Raw genomic sequence first — 23,265 nt, forward strand, 5'->3', positions numbered from 1 at the left:
AAGGCCGCCGAGCAGCGCCGAGGGAGCCTCGCGGTGGCGCCGAGCGGCCCTCAGTGAGCCGGAAGCTGGGGCCATCACCAACTGCTGCATTTGTTGTATTTTTTTAAGTTGAGATTGAAGTTAACATTTTTATTGTAATTTTAGCCTTAGCGTGTGGGGTTTTGTCCCCCTTTTTGTTGTTTGTTAGCTGTGTACAGAATGTGTAACATTTTTTTCTTGTTTTTGTTTTCTCCTTGGCTAATCCTTGACAGGGACCTTTCTGGAGAAACAGCGGGGGTCCACGAGGGCAGGAGAGGTATGGGGTCTCCCATTGCCCCGTGCAATTTCCCACGATGAACCCCTGTGCCGTTTGCCTGTCCCCATCCCTCTGGGACAAGGAAAGGGTGAGCTGTCACCTGTCACTCGCCACGAGTGAGCACTTCCCCGTAAGAGGCCTCATCTCCCTCTCAGCATCACTGTTTCGGAAATCAAGCCTGGCCACGGTCGCCACCGAGGGGGTCGGGCGGGCAGGGCAGGGCAAGGGCGGCACTGGGCCTCCTTGCGGGCAGCCCCTGCAGAGCGGAGCGCGGGCCACTGCGCTCCCCACCAGCTCGGGACCTGACGGCCTTGTGTCCTGGGCTGGGCGCCTCCTCCCCTAGGGTCCAGACTCGGGTTTGGGAGTCTGGATTTTTTAGCTCTGAACCCAAGCAATGAAGAATAAGGTTTGCAGGCAGGCCACAGGAGGATTTGAACTGAACAGCCAACCTTTTCAGTCTCCCCATCTCTGCCTGGAGATTTAGCAGGGGAGGGGGAATTAGCGCCCCGTCCCCACCCCCCAACCTCTGGCCCACCCCCTCTGGGGCCTCTGGTTTGTTGTATTATAGTATATTTCTCTGTGGAAAAAAAATGTCACGTTTAGTCACCTTGGAGCCCACTCGCCTGGACCCATTGTTTTGCCCCTGCCCCTCCCATCCCCCTGCCCCACCCCTTGCCCCCCACCCCCCCTCCCCCTCTCCCAAGCGCCCTTGGATTTCTCCTTTCTGAGAACAGCACCACCTGCTCCTCTATTGTAGGGTAACCCTGTGACTCAATATTACCATAGTGCGATGTTGTTTTGTGCTATTTTGAACAATTAAAAGACTTTTTTTGAAATAAACTGGGCTCACTGCATCTGGGAGGACCTGCCCAAGACTCGTGGATGGGTAACTCTTCCCAATTACCCTTAGAAACTCTTGAAATGTACCAGCAACTCACCTGTATTAGTCTTAAGAACTCAGGAGGCTGACACTTGCAGGATTTGAAGCCAGCCAGCTGAGGCAGAGAAGGAGGGTGGCTTAAGTGGTAATTAAGGAAGCCAAAGTGAGCGAGAGGTTATGAGTTCAAGCCTCAGTACCTGCACACACAGAGGAAAAACAAAACGTTGAAGGTGTTTAAATTCTTTTAAGTAGCTGTACAAGGGGTTTCAATTCCACAAACTGGATTATAAAGTACAAGTGTCTCTGTATTATAAAGGTGATGTACAGAGTGGTTACAGTTTCATAAGGCGGATAATGAGTACATTTGGACAATGTTGCCCCTTTGCCTCCCAGTTTTTCCCCTTCTGTTCCCGCCCCCCCCCCCCACACACGTTAATCTAGTTCATTTTCCACAGTGTCTAGTGTCCCTCCAAAAACGAGTGCTCTTGGGCTAGGTGGCCTGCAGTGGCATTTGGGCCAGGCCAGGCTCTTAGCCCCAGGGCCCAAGGCCGTTGCCTTGCAGGGCCCAGGGGCCTGCTGCTGATACGGTGTCCAGGAACCTGGTCACCCTCCCGGTAGAGGGCAGGGCACTGGGGTGCAGGGCTGCCAGGTCCTCTGAGCAGCAGTTTCCTTGGGTGGGTTGGGGGACAAGGAGTGTGGTGCAGCTGCTACACTTTGTACCCACAACAGAGTGTCACCTGGACACATCTGCATGGACACCTGGTGGGTGCCACAAGAGTAAACCCTCTGGTTCAGTTTGCCAGTCCTGGGGCTTGAGCTCAGGGCCTGGGTGCTGTCTCTGAGCTGCTTTTGCTCGAGGGTGGCATTCTACCACTGAAGCTATAGGTCCACTTCTGCCTTATGTGAGTGGTTTATTGGAGAGGAGTCACAGATTTTCCTGCTCCACCTAGCTTCGAACTGTGGTCCTCCGATGTCAGCCTCCTGAGTAGGATTACAGGTGTGAGCCACCAGCTCCTGGCTGCTGTGTTTTCTCTTGATTGAGCTAAACTGATAGTCTAGCACCTGGGGTCGGCAGGTCCTGGTGTCCGGCAAGTTAAGGAGAGTAGCCCATCCTGCCCCACCACTCCAGTCGGGTGTAAGGGCCATGCTTCCCTCCAGACACCACCTCTGATGTCACGTTCTCAGCCACTGTGGCCGAGGGCTTCCTCTGTTGGCCTACCACACTGCTGTGCTTCTGGCGTGTGCTGATGGCTGGAAGAAGGCCCAGTTATCATGGGCCTCTCCTGGAAGGCTTGTGTCCCCCCACCTAGCCTGCGGGTCTTCACACCACCGGCCCTGGCTATTTTCTACCATACGAACTGAGCAGCCTGAGATGGAACCTGACATCTCCCCAGAGAGCCCAGGAGCGTGGCCTCCCAGGGGCCCTGCAACCTCTAGGTTGTGGCTGGTCCAGGGTGCCTATGGAACAGGGAGCGTGGGGACCGCTCCGGCCTGTAGAGGTGTGCACACAGGCACTGCTGGCCCATGCTTGTGATCCTATGTAGGAGGCAGATTTGAGGATAGAGCTGCAAAGCCAGCCTGAGTAGGAAACTCCAGGTTCCTATCGCCACTTCACCACCAAAAAGCCACCTGTGGAGCTGTGGCTCTTGATGGTAGAGTGCCAGCACTGAGCAAAACGGCTCCCAGTAGCGCACACCTGAAATGCTAGCTCCTCAGGAAGCTGAGATCTGAGGAACCCAGCTGGTGTGCTACAGTCTAGTATCTCCACTAAACTACCCAAAAAGCCAGACGCCGAGCTGTGACTCAAGTGGTAGCCCTAGGTTCAAGCCCAGGACTACCACATGCAAAAGAAGACATGACAGAAAGAACAAAGGAAGGAAGGAGGAAAGAAAGCATGGCGAAGCGGCTAGCCCCAGCAGGGAAGAGGCCTGTGCAGACGTGTCAGATGTAGATGGGTGGCTCGGCAGGAGTTCAAAGGTTCTTCACAGCCTAGTCTGCAGCCAGCGCCCGTGGGGCCACCTGTCCCCCACATTCCCTGCGTCACCAGAAAGCGCATCGCACATGCAAGTTGTGTCTTTGGTACTGGTCTTGCCATGCCAGGCTTGAGTGTGAGCACAGCGCTTGCCAGCCTCCTGGAAGAACACGCGAGGAAGGGCTTGCGAGTCTCTCCTTTTACACTGGATGTAGCCCTGTCCCCGAGAGCCAGGACGACCCCAGGAACATAGCAAAGCTCGCCCTTGGCATGAGGGGAGCAGTTTGTGCAGGGGAGACACTGCACTTGGAGTGAGGCAGCATCAGTAATGACGCACCTGTGAGCCTGGAACTCTTTAGCATGAGCTAAGCCACGAGTGGACACAAACACAGCAGAACTGCCACACACAGGGACCAGGCTATTCCCAGGCATCACAAAGGGAAACGGGCTGCGGGGCCAGCCTATAGAATAAGTCAAGCAACCCCAGTATGGAAGAAGGCAGCCTTCATGACACAAAGTCCCAGCACAGCACCATGCGCAGGGGTGGACCCTCTGTGCTGGTCATCTTCCAGAAGGGTACCAATGAGGCAGAAAGATCTAGTTATGCTCTTGAGCTGAACTCTGTCCTTACAGAACATTTGCAAGCTGCTCCAAGCAATCCAGGAGCCCAAGCACCTGAGGCATTTTGCTTTGTGAAACTCCTCCATTTAATTCTACTAAGTAGGGAAGGTCCCCAGTAGCATCTAAGGGTACTGGCCATCAAGCACCCCAAACTAAACGGGGAGGAAGCTGGAGGACAGCCCCGGGGGCTGAGAGAACATTCATTCTCACCTACAGGGTTAGTGTTTGGCTTTCTATCATCATCCTTTGTGGTGAAGAAATCAGAGCTAAAAATAAAAATTGAAAAAACAATATATAAAAGAAATCAGGGCTAAGGCAGGTGCTGGTGGCTCACCCTTATGATCTAGCTACTCAGGAGGCTGAGGTCTGAGGATTGAGGTTCCAAGCCAGCCTGGGGGCTGGGAAGGCATCTTAATGGTAGAGTGCTTGCCCTGTATGCATGAAGCCCTAGGTTCAATTCCCCGGCACCATGTATGTAGAAAAAGCCAGAAGTGGCGCTGTGACTCAAGTGGCAGAGCGCTAGCCTTGAGCAAAAAGAAGCCAGGGACAGTGCTCAAGCCCTGAGTTCAAGGCCCAGGACTGAAATACACACACATACACACACACACACACACATACACACACACACACACACATACACACACACACACTGTACCAATGGCTGCAGCCATCTCTGGTTTCAAGCATTTCCAGCTACCCTTGTCTCCTTGTATCTCAGCCGCACACTAGTTGGGGCCACCAGCCTCAGTAGGCTTCCCAGATCCCATTCCCTCCACAAGACGCTGTCCTTGTCTCCTCACCCAGCATTTCCGGCCAGGAGGATCTTGAGTCAAGGGTGCCCAGAAGAGGCCATCAAAAGGTGTCCACGAAACTCTTAGTTTAAGGGTTGGAAAGAGCTGAGCGCGGGAGTGAGGGGGTACTGGAGGGCAATCAAGCCCCGCCCATTGAGTGGGCACCGCCCCCAACCCTCCCAAACCGTGAGGAGGGGCTGGTGGGAGGGGCGGGGCTTGGTCAGCTGAGTGACAGTCACGGGACCCGCCACCAACTCCGTCTGCCTTCCTGGAAGAAAGTGGGTGATCAATGGGTTCTCCTGGGGTGGCGCTCCAGCGGGAGGTGGGGGGGCTGTCCTGGAGGGTCCCAGGGGATCGGTGGGGTGGAAAGGCCAGCGCAGACATGGGGTGGACGGCTGGGGGTCTGGCAGCTGTGGAGCCCGCAGAGAGGTTGGGTGGCAGGGCCATGAGGAAGTCCCCGCCCCCAGGACATGGAGAAGGCGCGGGAGAGCTTGCGGGTGTGGAAGGAGCGCGTGGAGCAGGAACTGGACCGCGTGGTGGCTTTCTGGCTGGAGCACTCCCACGACCAGGAGCTCGGGTGAGCAGCTGCGCCAGGGTGTGGGCCCCCGCTCTCCAATCCCCGCCTCCCTCGGGAGACTCACATCTGCTGTGGGAGGGAGAGGGAGGGAGCCTTGGGGGAGGGTGCGAGGCTCTGCCCCGCGTTTGCGCGCCCTCGGTGTCCCGCAGGGGCTTCTTCACGTGCCTGGGCCACGATGGCAAGGTGTTTGACGACCTCAAGTACGTGTGGCTTCAAGCCAGGCAGGTAGGTGGGCCGTGTTCTCACCTGTGCCTCCGCCAGCCTTGTCCCCCCACACAGCCAGGCCTGTCCCCCCCCCCACTCCGTGCTTCCCACCGCAGACACCCCCCTGCTCCCCAGCGCCCCTCTGTTCCTGCCGCAGGTGTGGATGTATTGCCGCCTGTACCGCAATTTCCAACGCTTCCACCACGCGGAGCTTCTGGATGCAGCAAAAGCAGGTGCTGCCTCCTGAACCCCAGCCCCCCACGGGCCTCACCCCTGTTCACCCCAGATCCAAAAGACCCCTCCTGGCCCGTGCTTGAGGCGGGGAGCTCCTCGCAGCACTTAGACGCCCCGGGAGGTCCAAAGGCCTGGGCAGATGGGGCAAATGCCGACTGCAACCACCAGGTGGCGAGCTGCTGCTGCGCTGCGCGCGCGTGGCCCCTCCGGGCAGGAAGTGCGCCTTCGTGCTGACCCGCGATGGGCGGCCCGCCAAGGTGCAGCGCACCATCTTCAGCGAGTGCTTCTACACCATGGCCATGGATGAGCTGTGGAGGGTGACAGGCGAAGGGCGGTACCAGGTGAGCCGGCACACACTGCACCCTGAACACTTAGCCCGCTGCCATTGGCCAGGGGCTCACACCGGGAATCCCAGCTGCTGAGGACACTGAGATCTGAGCATCACGGTTCAAATCAGCCTGGGCAGGAAAATGACTCTGTGAGATTGTTATCTCCAATTAACCACCCAGAGAAGGCTAGAAGGGGTGCTCTGGCTCACGTGGTAGACTGCTAGCCTTGACACAAGAGCTCAGAGTCAACACCCAGGCCCAGAGTTCAAGGCCCACGACCAAAAGGAAAAAAAAAGACATATTGTGACTTGCGCACTGGTGGTTCACACCTGTAATCCTACCTGCTCAGGACGCTGAGATCTAAACATTGATTCCGAGCCAGGCCCGATGGGCAGGAAAGTCCAGCAGACTCTTATCTCCAATAAACTACTCGGAGAAGGCTACACATGGTGCTGGGGCTCCAAGTGGTAGAGCACTGGCCTTGAACAAAAGAAGGCCATGGACTTCCCAGGCCTCAGTTCAAGCCTCAAGACTGGCATGGAAAAAAAGACATGTCAGGGCTGGGAATGTGGCTTAGTGGTAGAGTGCTTCCCTAGCATGCATGAATCCCTGGGTTCGATTCCACAGCACCACATACACAGAAAAAGCCAGAAGTGGCGCTGTGGCTCAAGTGGCAGAGTGCTAGCCTTGAGCAAAAAAGAAGCCAGGGACAGTGCTCAGGCCCTGAGTTCAAGTCCCAGGACTGGCAAAAAGGATATGTCCTGAGTCCCTGCGGTGGTCGTGGCATCTCTGGGCCTCGAGGCTCCCACCCCGCATGCCCACATCGCATTTTAACCCTGCGGCTATGCGTGTTTCCTCTTCTATTTCCTCCAAGTGTCTCCTCCATGCACCTGAAGTCAGGGCTCCAACAGTGTCTTGTGCCTGGCTAGGAAGGGTCCTTTGTGGTGCTAGCCCCTGGCTGCACAGCTTAGGAGTGGCCTGAACCCCAGCACTGAACAACCCCCAACGCCTGTTCTGGAGCAGTACTCCTGGTGCCCCGGAAAGCACAAGGGCCCTCAGCTCCCCCCCCCAATCCTGGGGAACAGGGCACACGGCCTTAGGGGGGCATCCCTCTCTCTACAGACTGAGGCAGTGGAAATGATGGATCAAATCGTCCACTGGGTGCGGGAGGACCCCCGTGGACTGGGCCAGCCCCAGCTGTCAGGGGCCCCGGCCGCGGAGCCCATGGCGGTGCCCATGATGCTGCTCAACCTGGTGCAGCAGCTCAGCGAGGACAACACAGCGCTGGCGAGCAAATATGCCGAGCTGGGCGACTGGTGTGCCCACCGGATCCTGCAGCACGTGCAGGTGGAGCACGCCCCCCCTTGTCCAGCATCACACACGGGGACACCCTGGAAGCTGTTTGGGGAAGGTGGGGTGCAAGCCTGGGCTGGGCGGCGCCAGGGGTTGGAAGGACAGTGGCAGTGGGAAGATCCTGCCACCAGGCCATGGGGCCCCTCCCGTCCCTCCGGGGACTCTGTCGCCTCGAGAAGGCCAGGCCTGACGCTAGGATGACAGCCTCCGGCCCCTGGCAATGAATCGGCTGCCTCTGCGCTGGCTCTCGGGTGGGCGGAGAGGAGGGAAGGGATGGTTTTTATGCTCATTTTTTAAGCTGCCAAACTAGGGCCAGAACCAGAGCTCTGTCGTGCTCTCTCCCGGCAGAGGGACGGGCAGGCGGTGCTGGAGAACGTGTCAGTGCACGGCGGGGAACTCCCGGGCTGCCTGGGAAGACACCAGAACCCAGGTGAGGGGCAGTGTTGTTGGGCTCGTCCTGGAGAAAGAGAGCCTGAGCCTTGAACTTGAGATTTTAGCTGAGTAGGCAGAAAGCCAGAGCAGGTGGCTCGCACCTGGAGTCCTAGTTACTCAGGACGTTGAGATCTGAGAGTCTTGGTTTGAACTCAGCCCTACCAGGAAAGTCCTTGAGACTCTTAGTTCCAAAAAGTCAGAAGTAGAGCTGTGGCTAAGTGGTAAAGGGCCAGCCTTCAGCAAAAGAAGCTAAGGGATAGCACCAAGGCCCTGAGTTCAAGTCCCAGCGCTGGCAGGCACACACCAAAAGGAATAGGCAGAGGGGGTGGACAGGCTTGCTAAGTCTGCGGCTCAGGACCCAGGTACAACAGAAAGGATGAAAATGGACCCAGGGGGACGAGAGTTCAGAACTGCTCTTAGCACCAGTGAGGGAGGAAGGGAGGGGCCAGGGCTGGGGTGGCCCGGTCCTCCCTCACCCGCACTCCTCATCAGGCCACGCGTTAGAAGCTGGCTGGTTCCTGCTCCGGTATGCCAGCAGGAAAGGTGATCCCGAACTTCGAGCGCATATCATTGACAAGTTCCTCTTGCTCCCTTTTCACTCTGGATGGGACCCCGAGTTTGGAGGCCTCTTCTACTTCCAGGACGCCGATGGTCTCTGCCCTACCCAGGTGCGAGCGCCCTGCCCTAGGGCTTGCGGCACGGTCATCAGCCTTATGGAACAGAACAAGATTCAGGGGCTGGATTTGAACCTAGACCTCAAAGCTTAACCCCAAGTCCCTTGCTAGCAGTCAGGAGCAGAATCTGCATCCTTTGGAGATCTGCAGAGAGGAGCCGTGCTAGCCATGGGTGGGGAGAAGTGCAATGGTTATAAAAACATGGCGGCTCAAACAGGACATGTGAGTTCAAGGTTCAAGGGAAGCCCCCCCTCTGTCCTTTAAGGACTTGCTTAGAGGTGCATCCAGCCCGGTGGGCTATTAGGACATCGCCTCAGGATCTTGCAAATCACCCTGAGCCTGAGGAAGACTGAGCAGGGACCAAAGGATGGGGTGAAGAACCCCAGGCTTTCCACCTCCTGCCTCTGCCTTTCTCTCAGCTGGAGTGGGACATGAAGCTCTGGTGGCCACACTGCGAGGCCATGGTTGCCTTCCTTATGGCTTACCACGACACTGGGGACCCTGCATTGCTGCGCCTCTTTGACCAGGTGGCCGAGTACACCTTCCGCCAGGTGAGCAAAGTGGAGACGGGAGCGGGGAGGGAGGGGGGTGGAGGAGGGCCTGGCCAGGGCAGGGGGGATGCTAAGAGCACGGCTACCATCTTGGGGTGACACCAGAGCTGTGACAGAATTTCAGAGCCTTTAGTTGACAGGTAGAGATCAAGGATGGCCAGGAGCCTAGGGCAAACTAAGCCTTTTCTTCAACTAACTGAAGGAATGGGAGGGGAAGGAATGGGAGGCGCCACTGAAGGAGACAAGAATCAGCCTTCTAGTTGGGAGAAAAAAAAACTTGGCTGGGGCCCTGCGAGGCCTAGTGGGTGGGAATGAAAGAAGATTGACTGTGTTTTCCTAGCCACTACCTGCGGAGGTCACTACACAGCAGCTGGAACTCTTGTCTGGAGTGTGTGGGCTTCTGGCCTTGGAGAAAATTAGAATTTGCACTAAGTTGTTAATGAAATCTAACACTATTTCTTCTCATTTTGATTGGAGCCAACAAAATCCTAGCTGTGTTTTTATTACAATGCAATTAGAAAGACATCATCAATCATCTCACTTGTTTACCATTATTTCCAAAGAGCACAAATACTACACCTGTGTGTCCATCTCACTAACAAAATATTCATAAAAGAACATGAGTTAGACACCACTGGTTTGCTAGTGGCTCACACCTGCAATCTTAGGTGCTCAGGAGCCTGGAATCTGAAGATTGCATTTGAAGCCTTCCATGGCAGGAAAGTCTATAAGACTTTACTCTCCAATTAACTACCAAAAAAGCAGGAAGTGGCGCTGTGGCTCAAGTGGTAGAGTGCTAGCCTTGAGCAAAAGGAGCTCAGGAACAGTGCTCAGGCCCTGAGTCCAAGCCCCAGGACTGAATACTCTGGGGGCTGAGGAAGGAGGATCATGAGATTGAGTCTACCATACCTAGTATCATATCAAAGAACAAAGTTATAACCAACAGGTAAGTCATTAGGCACTAAGCAACAAAACAACATGGAAAACCAAAATCTAGATACAAAGAAAAAAAAACTGGACAGAAAAAACAGAAAATCTTTACTATGTCTTTTTTGTTGTTACTCCTGGGGCTTGAACTCAGGGCTAGAGCTCTTTTGCTCAAGGCTTGGCCTCTGTGCTACAAGCCACAGCACCACTTTCTGGCGGTTAATTAGAGGTAAGAGTCGCGAGGACTTTTCTGCCCAGGCTGGCTCCGAAATGCGATCCTCACACCTCAGCCTCCTGAGTAAGTACGATTAGGTATGAGCCACCAGTGGCCAGCTCTTTACTTTCTTTTTCTCTTTTCTCCTTTTTCTTTTTGTGGTGCTAGTACACTGTCTGCATATGTCCAATCAAGTGGAACATAAGTCATGAAAAGGCATGAGCAGTGCTACTAGAAAACGTAGGGGAAAAGTGTGGGCCTAGTGGCTCTTATCTAATCCTAGCTTCTTAAGAGGCTGAGATAAGTCTGAAGGAGGATCAAAGTCTGAAGCCAGCCTAGGCAGTAAAAACTGCATGTGACTTTTGTCTCCCAAATGACTAGCAAAGCTGGACACTGGTGGCTCACCCAGTGATCTTAAGTAAGCAGGAAGCTGACATTTAAGGATCTCAGTTTGAGGCCAGCTTGGATAGGAAAGGTCAATTAAAGGTCCAATTAAGTAGCAAAAAGGTAGAAATGGAGGTGTGGCTCAAGTGGTAGAGCTCCCGCTGTGAGTAAAATAGTCATGGAAACAAAGGCCCTGAGTTCAAGTTCCTGTACCACCACAGGAAAAAAAAAAAGGCATACAGAACTAGTTTTACCTTGCATGAATGCATCACTATGTCATGGTTGTTAAAGACTTGATTGGCTCTCTCAGCTAGCTTTTTGCTCCTTAAGTAAGAGATGGAGTATCTCAATACCTTTTCTGTCCAGGCTGAGATGGATCTCAGCTTCCTGAGTAGCTGGGGTTATAGGTGTGTGACCCACTGCCCCTGTAAGGCGTTTTTGACAGTGGACGTTGTTGTTGTTGTTGTTGTTGTTGTTGTGTGTGTGTGTGTGTGTGTGTGTGTGTGTTTGCCAGTCCTGGGCCTTGGACTCAGGGCCTGAGCACTGTCCCTGGCTTCTTTTTGCTCAAGGCTAGCACTGTGCCACTTGAGCCACAGTGCCCCTTCTGGCCCTTTTCTATATATGTGGTGGTGAGGGATTGAACCCAGGGCTTCATGCATGCTAGGCAAGCACTCTTGCCACTAAGCCATATTCCCAGCCTGACAGTGGACTTTAATGCCACTGGGTTTGGTCTAGCATCCTCCGAAAGAGCCCCATGTACTCATCAGTGAGGAAAGAGAAGGGCCTTAGCCAAGGCCTTTGAGCACATATTGGGGGATCTGGAAGAACTGAAAGGCCTGGGTGGAATGGGTGCTGGATGGAGTGCAGGAGGAGAAGAGTTTAGAATGGGTCCTTGCAGCCAACCTACGTGCTGTTCCTGCTTAGAAGCAGCAGGGCAGGAGGCAGGAGGAGGAGCGTGCACTCTGGGACTGGAGGAACAGGAATTCCAAGGCAGTCATGAGTTACCAAGTTTCCCAGCACATAAGCTTTTTGGCTATTGGTCATGGGGCTTGAACTTACTGTACCTGAGCTTTTTCACTCAAGGTTAGTGCTTTAGCACTTTGAACAACTGCACCAGTTTGAGGTTTTCAGTGGTTAATTGGAGATAAGAGTCTCCGGGCACTTTCCTGCCTGGGCTGGCTTTGAACCGAGATCTTTACATCTCGGTGTCCTGAGTAGCTAGGATTACAGGCTTGTGCCACCAGTTACCCTGCAAGTTTTTTTTCCTTCTTGTTATTTCGTTTTGGTTTTGCTAGCGTACTAGGGTTTGAACTCAGTGCTTTTTTTTTTTTTTTTTTTTGCCGGTCCTGGGGCTTGAACTCAGGGCCTGGGCACTGTCCTTGAGCTTCTTTTGTTCAAGGCTACCAGTTGAGCCACTTCTGACTTTTTCTGTGTATGCGGTCTTGAGGCACCTAACCCAGGCCTTTATTGATGCATGTTATGCAAGCATTCTACCACTAAGGCACATTCCCAGCCCTGCTTTTCTTTGTAGAGTTGTCTTCAAGCATTGGAGCCATATGTGCAGCCTTTTAAGTGTGCATTTGAGAGGTGGGCCAGTGTGCACACCTGTGTGCACAGTGTGGGCTAATGGACTGGAGGGGTAGGCTCCCTGGATTCTGTGTTGCTGTGTGCGACTGTTCCCAGCTATCGTTTTTCTGCAGGATGTGTGGTCGCGGTGGCCGGCAGGGATGCTGGGGTCCGTGGGGACAGCGAGCCCCTTTCCTAAGGCCTGGGAGCAGGGTGTGGGGCTTGCGGGTGGTAGCTGTCACCATGTCCTCCTTACAGTTCCGCGACTCGGAGCACGGGGAGTGGTTTGGCTATCTCAATCGCCAGGGGAAAGTGGCGCTCACCATCAAGGGGGGTCCTTTCAAAGGTGAGTCCCAGTGATTGAGCAGGCTTGAAGCGGGTCGCGGCAGTCCGGGGGGGGGGGGGTTCATGTCCGCCCTCATCCCGCGTGCGTGCGCGTGTTCCCGCAGGCTGCTTCCACGTCCCGCGGTGTCTCGCCATGTGCGAGGAGCTGCTGGGCTCCCTGTTGAGCCGAGTCGCCGTGGATCGCGAGCCCACCTGCTCCCCGCCCGCACCCGCGGTCCCCACCCGCGGAGGCGCAAAATAAAACAACCTGCTCCACCTGTCCGTGTGCACGCGTTCTAGGGCATGCGGGAGGGGGAGGGGGATGGTGACCGCCCCGCCTCGCTGCCAGACACGCACCGGCTCGCCCGGCCGGCGCCCATCCGCGCCCACGCCCAGCGCGCTGGCCGGTCGCTGTCATTGGCTCGGTGGGCGGGCCCGCCCTGCGCGCGGGACCACCCTGCACATTGGCCCGTGGCCAGGAGGGCGGGTCGAGCGATCTCCGTACTTCCGGTCGGTGACCGGCCCGGAGCGCGCCGCCTCTTCCGCCGCCGCTCCGGAGAGCCGGTTCCTTAGCTCCAGCCCTGGCCCGGGTCGCCCGTGCTCTGGAGCGCAGCGGCAGCTGACCGCGCATTCACGATCTGCTGAGACCCGCAAGCCCCGCCGCCGTTATGAACATCCGCAATGCTAGGGTGAGGGGCTGGGGCGGGAGGCTGTCCGCGCCGCATGGGCGCCGGGCTGGGTGGCCGCGTGCGCATGCTCCCAGGGGACCCGGTGGCCCTGCGCTCCTGTGGCCGCGTGATCTGAAAGGCTGAGTGAGCCCGCAGAGGCAGCGGGGCGCCCTGGGCTGAGATCGCAAAGGTTCCCAGTTTGCCTGATGTCGCAGCTCCCTGGGGTGGGCTCCTGAAACCTCGTATTTGCTCGACCGTTTTGAGGAAGGGGTATTTGGCACCGCGGCTGGGGGCCAGGCCGCGTGCAAAGTCACACATTCACAGCCCTGCCCAGTTGCGGGGTTGGGCAGTCGGAGAAGCTGCTAGATCAGGAGCCTGGTTTTCGCCTGACTGAGGCCTACTTAGTCACCGCAGCCCGGGACTCACTGCGGGCCCCTGTGCCCCCTACAGCCCGAGGACCTGATGAACATGCAGCACTGCAACCTCCTCTGCCTGCCCGAGAACTACCAGATGAAGTATTACTTCTACCACGGTCTCTCCTGGCCCCAGGTGAGCAGCATTCCGCATTGCCATGGGGCAGGGATGGAATGGACAAGGCCATAGAGCCCAGGGGCTTGTGTATGGCCCGCTGATGCCATGCGAGGGCGCATGGGGAGTTGCCTGAAGGGAGTATGGAACATGGGCAGCGTAGTGCGCACCTCCTACCTTGGGCTGCTCTCATTCAAGGCCGTGACAGGGCACAGTGGGGGGGGGGGGAATGAGCCCTTCAGCCAGGAGGCCCCAAGCTGTCAGAACCCACCACTGGAGCTGTCAGGCCTCCACCAGGACGCCGCGGGTAGGGGGCCGTTGCTCCACTCTGCTCTGACACAAACTGATTTTCCTACTTCCTTTGCTTCTGTCACCAGCTCTCTTACATTGCTGAGGACGAGAACGGGAAGATTGTGGGCTACGTCCTGGCCAAAATGTGAGTCATCACAAAGAAAGAAATCCAGTTCTGGGACTGCACAGGGTTCAACCTGGGCAGAGGACACCAAAACTACCCAGATCTAGGAACACTGCTGTGTGTTTAAAAAAATACAATTATATTTATTTTTATTTATACATAATATTACATATATGTATATATATGGTTATTTTTAAGGAGCACTCAAGTTTATGGAAAAATTGACCAGAACGTACAGTTTCCATATAACATCTTAACATCTTTCCCGGGGATCTTCCTTTGCGAAGGTGTTGTGTTACACAAGTGCAGATGCAGTTCAGTGGTAGAGCGCCAGACTTGAATGAAAAGGCCAAGGGATTGATGAGCTGGAAATGACACAAAGCCAAACAGAAGCAAACAAAAACATGTTGCACTAGGGAAGTACTTCTGTTTTAAGTGAGAATACAATATTGATACATTGTGACTAAATGCATACTGTTTTGAAATGATAGTCCTGGGGTTGAACTCAAGCCTGGTAGCTCTCCCTGAGCTTTTTAATTTGTTTGCTGGTCCTGAGGAGTGAACTCTGGGCCCTGGCCTTGAACTCTGGGCCTTGGTGCTGTTCCTGAGCTCTTTTGCTCAAGGCCTGCATTCTGTTACTTTGAGCCAAAGGACCCAAAGAGTCTCATGGATTTTGCTGCTGGGGCTTGCTTCAAACCCCAATCCTTACTTTTATCTCAGCCTCCTGAATAGTTAGGATCACAGGCATGAGCCAGTGGTGCCCAGCTGTCTCCATGTTTTTTGAACTTTCACATCTTAAAACAAAATCACAAACCAATATTCTTTTTTTATGGTGAGTGCCAGTCCTGGGGCTTGAATCAAAGTATAGGTGCTGTCCCTGAGCTTTTTGCTCAAGACCAGTGCTCTACCACTTGAACCACAGCTCCAGTTCTGGTTTGTTGGGTCGTTAATTGAGATGAGTCTCACAGACTTTGCTGCCCAGGCTGGCTTTGAACCCTGATCCTCAGATCTCAGCCTCCTAAGCAGCACGGACTGACATTCTGTTGGCATCATATGTGAGTACAGAGTGATGTTTTATGAGGAGCCAGGATGGGCAGTTATGACCCCTCCTATTCCCAGCCTGGCTCTGGGATAGCTTTGGCTCCGCCTCAAGCAGCTTGCACTGCTATGTGCACCTACCCAGGGCTCCTTTCCCCTGCAGGGAAGAGGACCCAGATGATGTGCCCCACGGACATATCACATCGCTGGTGAGTGGTGCTCCCTGAGGCTTGGGGTGGGATGGATGGGGAGGGGCAGCCCTCAGAGTCCCACTATCACTCCATCTTCTTCCAGGCTGTTAAGCGTTCGCATCGGCGCCTTGGCCTGGCGCAGAAGCTGATGGACCAGGCCTCTCGAGCCATGATCGAGAACTTCAATGCCAAATACGTCTCCCTCCATGTCAGGAAGAGGTGGAAGCCAAGCTGAGGGAAGGGGCGATGGGGGGGAGGGAGGGAGACTTACCATCTTCACAAGGGTTCTGGGGTGCCCTGCCTTTTGGAGGAGACCTGGGAAGTGCGATTAGGGGGAAGGGGGAGCAGGAGGAGGGGCAGGACCTGGACATGGCCTGCCTACCTGCCTGGCCAAGTTTGTGCAGCTCAGCAGTGCCTTGTTCCCCTGCAGTAACCGGGCCGCCCTGCACCTCTATTCCAACACCCTCAACTTTCAGTAAGTACACGCAGATCTGTCTGTGGGGCACGGGGCAGAGGGGACTGAGCAGGGGAGGAGGCAGTTGACCTCACACGTCTCTCTACTTGGTGGCTACTGGCTGACAAGCTGCCTGCTGAGCTCTACCCCAGGTGGGATGTGGTAGAGGAGCGCCTGCTGCCTTCTCGCTACGGGAATAGTGGGTGGCAAAGGCTTTTTTTTTTTTTTCCAGTCCTGGGCCTTGAACTCAGGGCCTGAGCACTGTCCCTGGCTTCTTTTTGCTCAAGGCTAGCACTCTGCCACTTGAGCCACAGCACCACTTCTGGCCTTTTCTATGGATGTGGTGCTGCGGAATCAAACCCAGGGCTTCATGTATACGAGGTGAGCACTTTTACCACTAGGGCATATTCCCAGCCCAAGGCTTTTTTTTTTTTTTTGTCAGTCCTGGGGCTTCAATTCAGGGCCTAAGCTTCTTTGGGTGAAGGGTAGGGCTACTTGAACCAAAGCACCACTTCCAGCTTTTTGTGAGTAGTTTATTGGAAATAAGAGTCTCTTGGCCTTTCCAACCTGGGCTGGCTTCAAACTCTGATTGTCAGATGTCAGTCTCCTGAATAGCTAAATTAAGACCACCATCCAGCCTGGTGAAGGATTCTTAGTGTGAGTTTGGAGTTCGAGAGTTAGGCTTTGGGCATGAACACAGGCTGAGAAGCAGGGTGCCCCAAGTGTTGGGGCACCTACAAATATCCACATGTGAGGAGAAGAAAAAGGAGATGCAGGGAGGAAGGGCTGTTGACTTAGAGCCCCGAACATCTTGGTGGGTGGGGGCAGTTCTGCTCAGAACATGGCTTTTCTGTTTCCCACATGGGGACAGAACCTGGCAATGCACAATATGTAATGGTAAAAAGCCATGGGACAGTAAGGCCGGGGGGCCCTGCCCATGGAGGGCCCGCTAAGACACACTCAGCTGCTTGAGGGCAGGGTGAAGAGAAGGGACTTCTGGGCAGGGCAGTGGCTTGCAGGCTGGGTTCACCAGCCCAATTCAGGGAGAATCCTTTGACTCAGGTAAGGATGCCTCTAACTCTTGGTTCATGGGAATTGTCAACAATTCCTTTATCTTAAACTAGCAATCAAGTCTTACTTCTCCAGTAGCAAGGCCGCCCCCGAATGCACCCCATTTCTCAGCCGCCCTCACGCAGTTCTAGCATCCTCTTCTGGTTCACATCACTAGTACTCAGCAGAGGAACCAGCAGTTGTTCAGTAAATGAAAGAGAATGAAGGGTAGGGAAGGAAGGAGAAGACTGCATTCAGCCCTGCCGTTCACAAGACACCAGAGCCTGACTGGTGGCTCATGCCTATAGTCCTAGCTACTCAGGCAGTCCAAAGACAGGTCAGGGAGAAAAGTCCAAGAAACTTCATCTTTAGTGAACCTGCCTTGAGCTTGAGGCCCTGAGTTCAAGCCCCAGTACAGACACACACACACACACACACACACACACACACACACACACACACACACACACGTCCTTGCTAGTCAATCCAGGGATAGAGCAACAGGTGATGTAATGGATGCTTACTGCTACCCTTTTGTGGGGTCAACAAAGAAGTCCATGGTAGAAATGTGGCTACTTGAAAGAGCTTTTTTTTTTTTTTGGTTATTGTTGGACATGGGGCTGGCTTGAACTCAGGTCCTGGGTGTTGTCCTTGAGCTTTTTTAAAGCAAGACTCTATTTAAGCCACAGTTCCTATTTCAGTGGTTAATTGGAGGTAGGAGTCTGCCTGGGCTGGCTTCAAACCATGGTCCTTAGAGCTTAGTGTCAATAGCTAGGATTACAGTTCTTTCAGGATGAGCAAAATCAGTCAGGAAAATGACACCCAATTAGCGTATGCTGTGGAAGAGCAGGGGACTTTGCTCATAGATTGGCTTGGGTCTTCCTTCAGGATCAGCGAAGTGGAGCCCAAATACTATGCAGATGGAGAAGATGCATACGCAATGAAGCGGGACCTCACTCAGATGGCTGATGAGGTAAGAGTCCCGCAGAGTAGCGGCCCTGGCACAGGGGGGTGGGTGACACTGGCTGTGGGTGCCAGCTCTTGCAGTGCAGGCCGGCAGTTAGGACCTCTCTCCACATCTTTTCTAAGCTTCGTTAGCTTGGCAGGTGCACCCTGGCTGGCCTCACAGGAGGCCATCTGCCCCAGTTCTGTTCCTCAGGGTAGAATCTCACAGGCAGGATTTAAGAGGCATGCACTCGCAACGCGTGGGTGCACGTGTGCATGCATGCACCTGTCCTGGGGGCCTGGGTGCTGTTCCTAAGCTTTTTTCTCAAGGCTAGCACTCTATCAATGGAGCCACAGCCCCACTGCCAGTTTTCTGGTGGTTCATTGGATGGACATAAGTGTCTCACGGACTTTCTTGCTCAGGCTGGCTTTGAACCGTGATCCTCAGATCTCAGCCTCCGGAGTAGCTAGGATTACAGGCCTGAGCCACTGGTGCGTGGCAGAAGACTTTTCTAGAAACACTGGGATGGCTAGGGGAAAGCTATGGCTTTCTTGCTTAGGACTGGGGAGAAAGAGGAGGCCAGGCCTCCTGGGAGACAGGGACGTTCGAGGGGCACTGGTCTCTCAGGGAGAAAGTGAGCGTTTCCGCATTTATCAGGGTAGCAAATAGAGCAGGTCTTGTCCCCCAGTTGTATTTCCAGCCCTGCCTGTTGCCTCTCCGTGTCCCTTCCCCCAGCCAGCGGCCATGCCTGGCTCCCTTCCTCCTGTCATCTGGGCATCTAGGGCTTGCCTTTTTCTACCCACTTCTCCCTGGGCTTCTGTCCACAGCTGCGGCGGCACCTCGAGCTGAAAGAAAAGGGCAGACACGTGGGTGCTGTGGAGAACAAGGCAGAGAGCAAAGGCAACGCGCTTCCAGGCTCGGGAGAAGGCTGTCGCGAAGAGAAGGGCCTGGCTGCCGAGGATAGCGGAGGGGACAGCAAGGACCTCAGCGAGGTCAGCGAGACTACAGAGAGCACAGACGTGAAGGACAGCTCAGAGGCTTCCGACTCGGCCTCCTAGAGCCTGTTCACCCCATCCTCCCTCATGAGCTTTCACAATAAACTTCACCCTATGGCATTGGGGAATTAGTGTGTGTGTGAGAGAGTAAGTGTGCATATTGGGGATAGGGGTGCCTCTCCCCACTTCCAGAAGACTGCCTTTTGGCCCAGAACAACCTGTCAAGCTCACAGTGGAAAGCAAGAGGTTTTTCTCTTATGGTTTTGGGGGTGGCACTACCAAGTGGAGCGCAAATACTATGCAGATGGAGAAGACGCATGCGCAATGAAGTGGGACCTCACTCAGGTGGCCGACAAGGTAAGAGTCCCACAGCCAAGAGGGGAGGTGGCCCAGCCACACAGCGTAGCGGCCCTGACACAGGAGGCTGGGTGCCACTGGCTCTGGGTGCCAGCTCTTGCAGTGCAGCCCCCTGGGGTTGGGCAGATGTGTCATGACTGGCTCCCGAGGGGACACCATCCGCCCTAGGTTTCTTCTGCGAGGTGCAACCTCACAGGCACCCGGTGGCCTTGGGGAATTGGTATGCGTCTGTGCATGCACCTGTGTGAGCATGGGCGTATTTGGAGGTGGAGGTGCCGCTCCCTCAAGTGTCTACAAAGTCTGAAGGCTTTTACATTAAGCTTTGGGTTGTGGGAGACTGGCAAGTGCCTTCAGAGCCCACTTCTGCCTCTGCTTCCATGGGCTTCTCTGCCCTCATAAATGTTCCACGGGTGAACTACACGTTCTCTTGGCCTGCTGTAGTATATGCTGATCCTGGGGTTTGAACTCGGAGCTTAGACCCTGAGTGCTTTTGCTCAAGGCTAGTGTTCTACCACTTGAGCCACAGCTCCACTTCCTCCTTTTTGTGGTAATTTATTGGGGATAAGAATCTCTTGGATTTCCCTGCCTGGGCAGGCTTCAAACTGCATTCCTCGGATCCCAGCCTCCTGAATAGTGAGGATCACAGGTGTGAGCCACGGCACTGAGCTCTTGGGGCCACGCCGGACAGTGTTTCGAGGGTAGTCCTTCTACCTTTAGCTTCCTTCATTGCTTCTGCTTTGTCCTTCCATTTTGTGTCTTGCCTTCAGCCCTTCTTCCCTAGTCACATTTATTTTCAGCTATAGCAGCTCCAGTTTGTACTCCTGGATCTCAAGTGCTTTTGCCTAGCTGCTCATTGAACTTTTCTGGAGATGTGTGATTTAGATAATGCCACAACCAGCCACCCAGTTGTTCAATCCCCGAAGTACCGCTGACTCCCCACCTGCTATCCTGGTACTCAGCACGTGTCCAACTTGCTCTTGTGTTTTCACCTCTCATAATACTCTTCATGATATGATTCTATTTATTTGTTTATTTTTGTGCCGGTTGTGGGGCTTGAACTCAGGGCCTCAGCACTGTCCCTGAAATTTTTGTTCAAGGATAGTACTCTACCACTTGAACCACAGCTCTACTTCTGGCCTTTTCTGGGTAGTTTACTGGAGTCTCAAGGACTTTCCTGCTTTGAACTGTGATCCCCAGAGCTCAGCCTCCTGCGTATCTAGGATTACAGTTATGAGCCACCAGTGCCTGGCTGAAATTGGCTCTTTTAATGTGCACTATTCATTCCCCTCTTCCCCACCCCCCGCCTCAAGGCTAGCACTTTACCATGAGCAACAATACCATTTCTGTGTTTTTTTTTTTTAATTATTAGTTTATTGGAGATAGGACTCTCGTGGACCTTCCTGCCTGGGTTGGCTTTGAACCATGACCTTCAGATTTCAGCTTCCTGAGTAGCTAGGATTACAGGCCTCCAGTACTGGGGGCATATGATATCCAGAACAGGTAAATCCGTACATAAGGAAAGCAGTGATTACCAGGAGTTGGGAGAAGGGGAGTGAAGAGTATCTGCTAGTGGCATGTTTTTTTTCCTTTTCATGGTAAGGAATGTGTAATGGAATTGGATGATAATCATATTAACAGTTTTAGGACAAACTAGAAACCAATGAATAGGGCTCATGAAATCCTAGCTATTCAGGAGGCTGAGATCTGAGGATCATGGTTTGAAGCCAGCCCAGGCAGGGAAGTCCATGAGTCTTATGTCCAGTAAACTACTCAAAAAAAGCTGGAAGTAGCGCTGTGACTCAAGTGGTAGAGTGCTAGCTGTGAGCAAAAGCAGCTGTGGGACAGTGCCCAGACCCAAAGTTCAATCTCCAGGACCCGCAAAACAAACAATGAAGAGTACACTTTAAAAGAGCCAACTTCCTATGAGTGCTGAGGGCTCGTAACTGAAATCCTAGCTTGAGACCTTAGGATCATGATCCAAAAAGCCAATTAAGCACTAAAAACCCTAGAAGTGGAACTGTGCTTCAAGAGGTTGAGTTCTAGCCTTTAAAAAAAATTATTTGTTTATTTGCCAGTCCTGGGGCTTGGACTCAGGGCCTGAGCACTGTCCCTGGCTTTTTGCTCAAGGCTAGCACTCTGCCACTTGAGCCACAGCGCCACCTCTGGCCATTTCCTATATATGTGGTGCTGGGGAACTGAACCCAGGGCTTCATGTATGCGAGGCAGGCTCTCTTGCCACTAGGCCATATTCCCAGCCCAGAGAGTTCTAGCCTTGAGCAAAAAAACTACAGGACAGCATGCAGGCCCTGAGTTCAAACCAGCAGAAAGTTAAAAAAGGTGTCGGACATTCAGTCATAGCTGTAATCCTAGCTACTCTGGAGGCTCAGATCTGAGGATTACAGTTTGAAGTCAGCTGGGGCACCCAAGTCCATGAGACTCTTTAATTAACCAGCAAAAGATTGGAAATTGTGGCTGGGAATATGGCCTAGTGGCAAGATTGCTCACCTCGTATACATGAAGCTCTGGGTTCAATTCCTTAGCACCACATACACAGAAAATGGCCAGAAATGGTGCTGTGGTTGAAGTGGTAGAGTGCTAGCCTTGAGCAAAAAGAAGCTGGGGAAAGTGCTCAGGCCCTGAGTTCAAGGCCCAGGACTGGCCAGAAAAAAAAAAAAGATTGGAAATAAACTGGGCACTGATGGTTCACACCTTTTATCCTAGCTGCCCAGGAGGCTGAGATTAAGGACTGAATTTGGAAGCCAGCCCAGGCAAGAAAGTCTGTGAGACTCTTTTCCAACTGCCCATGTATAAGGTGGAAGTGAGCTGTGGCTCAAGTGGTAGTGAGCTAGCCTTGAGAAGAAAAAAATCCGGGACAGTGCCCAGGATGTGAGGATCCAGGTGCATCACAAGAAAAAATCCACAAAACAAAACAAAAACACCCAACCCAAATTCATGGCATTTGAATTATATATCCATAATAAATATTATGCATGGAGAGGAATGGACAAAGAGGAATCACTTAATTTTAGATCTGGTAAATCTGGTAGCATTAGGTAATACATTTTTCTTTCTTTTTTTTTTTGGTGTCAGCTATGGAGGTTGAACTCAGAGCTTGGCAGTGTCCCTGTTCAAGGCTAGCAGTTTACCAGTTGAACTACAGCTCCAAGTTCAATATTTTTGAGTTGTTGTTTTTCTAAAATGACTGCAAGGTGCTGGATTACAAGCCTGTAATCCTTGCTACTCAGCAGGCTTGACAAAAGTACACTATATGCATTATGAGAATATCACAATGAAACCTTTTATTCAATTAATAATCAGTAATGAAAAAATGGGAGAAAAGTATCTCCTCCCCTCCGGTTTTCTTGTCTGTGTGTGTTTTCTTGCTGCACAACTCCACTTGCAGGATTTTTGGTTAAGTGGGGATGAGTCTTAGGGCCTTTACTACCTGGGCAGGCTTTGAACCGTGATTCTCCTATCTCTGCCTCCTAAGTAGCTAGTATTACAGGCTTGAGCCATCGGCGCCTGGATATCCCTAAGGTGGTTGTTGTTGTTGTTTTTTTGCCAGTTCTGGGGCTTGAACTCGGGGCCTGAGCACTGTCCCTGGCTTGTTTTTGCTCAAGGCCAGCACTCTGCCACTAAGGCATTCCCAGCCGTAGCCCTAAGGTTTTTCACGGCCTTAAGTTTGCCGTCACACTCGCCCCAGCATCCTTCTTCCCAGTCCTTTCCTAGGCTAGAAGTGCATCAGCGTAGCTCCCGTGTCTAGGTGTGGAGTGCCTGGCTGCCGCCTCCCGATGGAGCTGTGCACTCTTGAGGTCTGAGCACAGTAACGTCCCTGCTACTGTAAGAGGCACAAGGCGCCCCAACAAAGCCAAACAATTCGCCGCTAGGACCTGGAGCTCGGTTTCCGCGCCTGGCGGCTCGCAAGAAACAGGAAACCAGAGAAAGCGTGCCTGCGCAAGGATGCCTTATTTTCGCTGGCTGGCGCCGAACTGCGTTCTGATTGGCTGAAGTCGCGCACTTCCCTTCGTTTCGGTGAAAGAAGCTTCTCGTCCCGCCCACGGCGCCTTGCGTCGGTCTCTTCCGCTTCGCTAAGCGGTGACGGGCTTAGCTCCCAGGCTCTGATTGGTCCAGCGGCGCCGGGAACAAATTCCAAAGTCTGGGAGGCGGGCATGCGCACTGTCTCGGCCGCGCCCCAGCGCTGGTGGGAGGGAGATTGCGGAGGCTCCTTGAGAGACCCCGCGCAGCCCTTCCAGCCCCGCCCAGCCCACTGTCCCCTCTCTTTTCTGTGATCTGGA

General features: G+C 53.7%; 2 protein-coding genes across 4 annotated transcripts; both read left to right on the forward strand.

The window, feature by feature from the left end:
• The first annotated feature begins 4,765 nt into the window (after nucleotides 1-4,765).
• LOC125344264 (renin binding protein) lies at nucleotides 4,766-12,608 on the forward strand. 2 transcript variants are annotated; one of them, XM_048336915.1, is made up of 11 exons: nucleotides 4,766-4,837; nucleotides 5,027-5,136; nucleotides 5,286-5,361; nucleotides 5,498-5,573; nucleotides 5,743-5,915; nucleotides 7,026-7,250; nucleotides 7,605-7,686; nucleotides 8,181-8,356; nucleotides 8,782-8,913; nucleotides 12,263-12,350; nucleotides 12,454-12,608. In XM_048336915.1, the coding sequence occupies exons 2-11, from the start codon at nucleotides 5,030-5,032 to the stop codon at nucleotides 12,588-12,590; spliced, it is 1,272 nt and encodes a 423-aa protein (XP_048192872.1). In that variant the 5' UTR covers nucleotides 4,766-4,837; nucleotides 5,027-5,029; the 3' UTR covers nucleotides 12,591-12,608. The 2 variants fall into 2 exon arrangements, with proteins under 2 accessions (XP_048192872.1, XP_048192873.1); XM_048336916.1 differs by having other exon boundaries at nucleotides 4,826-4,841.
• A 240-nt stretch (nucleotides 12,609-12,848) lies between these two features.
• Nucleotides 12,849-18,741, forward strand: Naa10 (N-alpha-acetyltransferase 10, NatA catalytic subunit). Of its 2 annotated transcripts, none has more exons than XM_048336920.1 (8): nucleotides 12,849-13,017; nucleotides 13,402-13,545; nucleotides 13,902-13,960; nucleotides 15,141-15,186; nucleotides 15,272-15,387; nucleotides 15,599-15,643; nucleotides 17,561-17,645; nucleotides 18,446-18,741. In XM_048336920.1, exons 1-8 carry the CDS (start codon nucleotides 12,997-12,999, stop codon nucleotides 18,674-18,676), a joined length of 747 nt encoding a protein of 248 aa, XP_048192877.1. In that variant the 5' UTR covers nucleotides 12,849-12,996; the 3' UTR covers nucleotides 18,677-18,741. The 2 variants fall into 2 exon arrangements, with proteins under 2 accessions (XP_048192877.1, XP_048192878.1); XM_048336921.1 differs by having other exon boundaries at nucleotides 13,447-13,545.
• The last annotated feature ends 4,524 nt before the right edge of the window (nucleotides 18,742-23,265 follow it).

Source organism: Perognathus longimembris, chromosome 28, assembly GCF_023159225.1.
Source record: "Perognathus longimembris pacificus isolate PPM17 chromosome 28, ASM2315922v1, whole genome shotgun sequence".
Taxonomy (NCBI): Eukaryota; Metazoa; Chordata; class Mammalia; order Rodentia; family Heteromyidae; genus Perognathus; species Perognathus longimembris.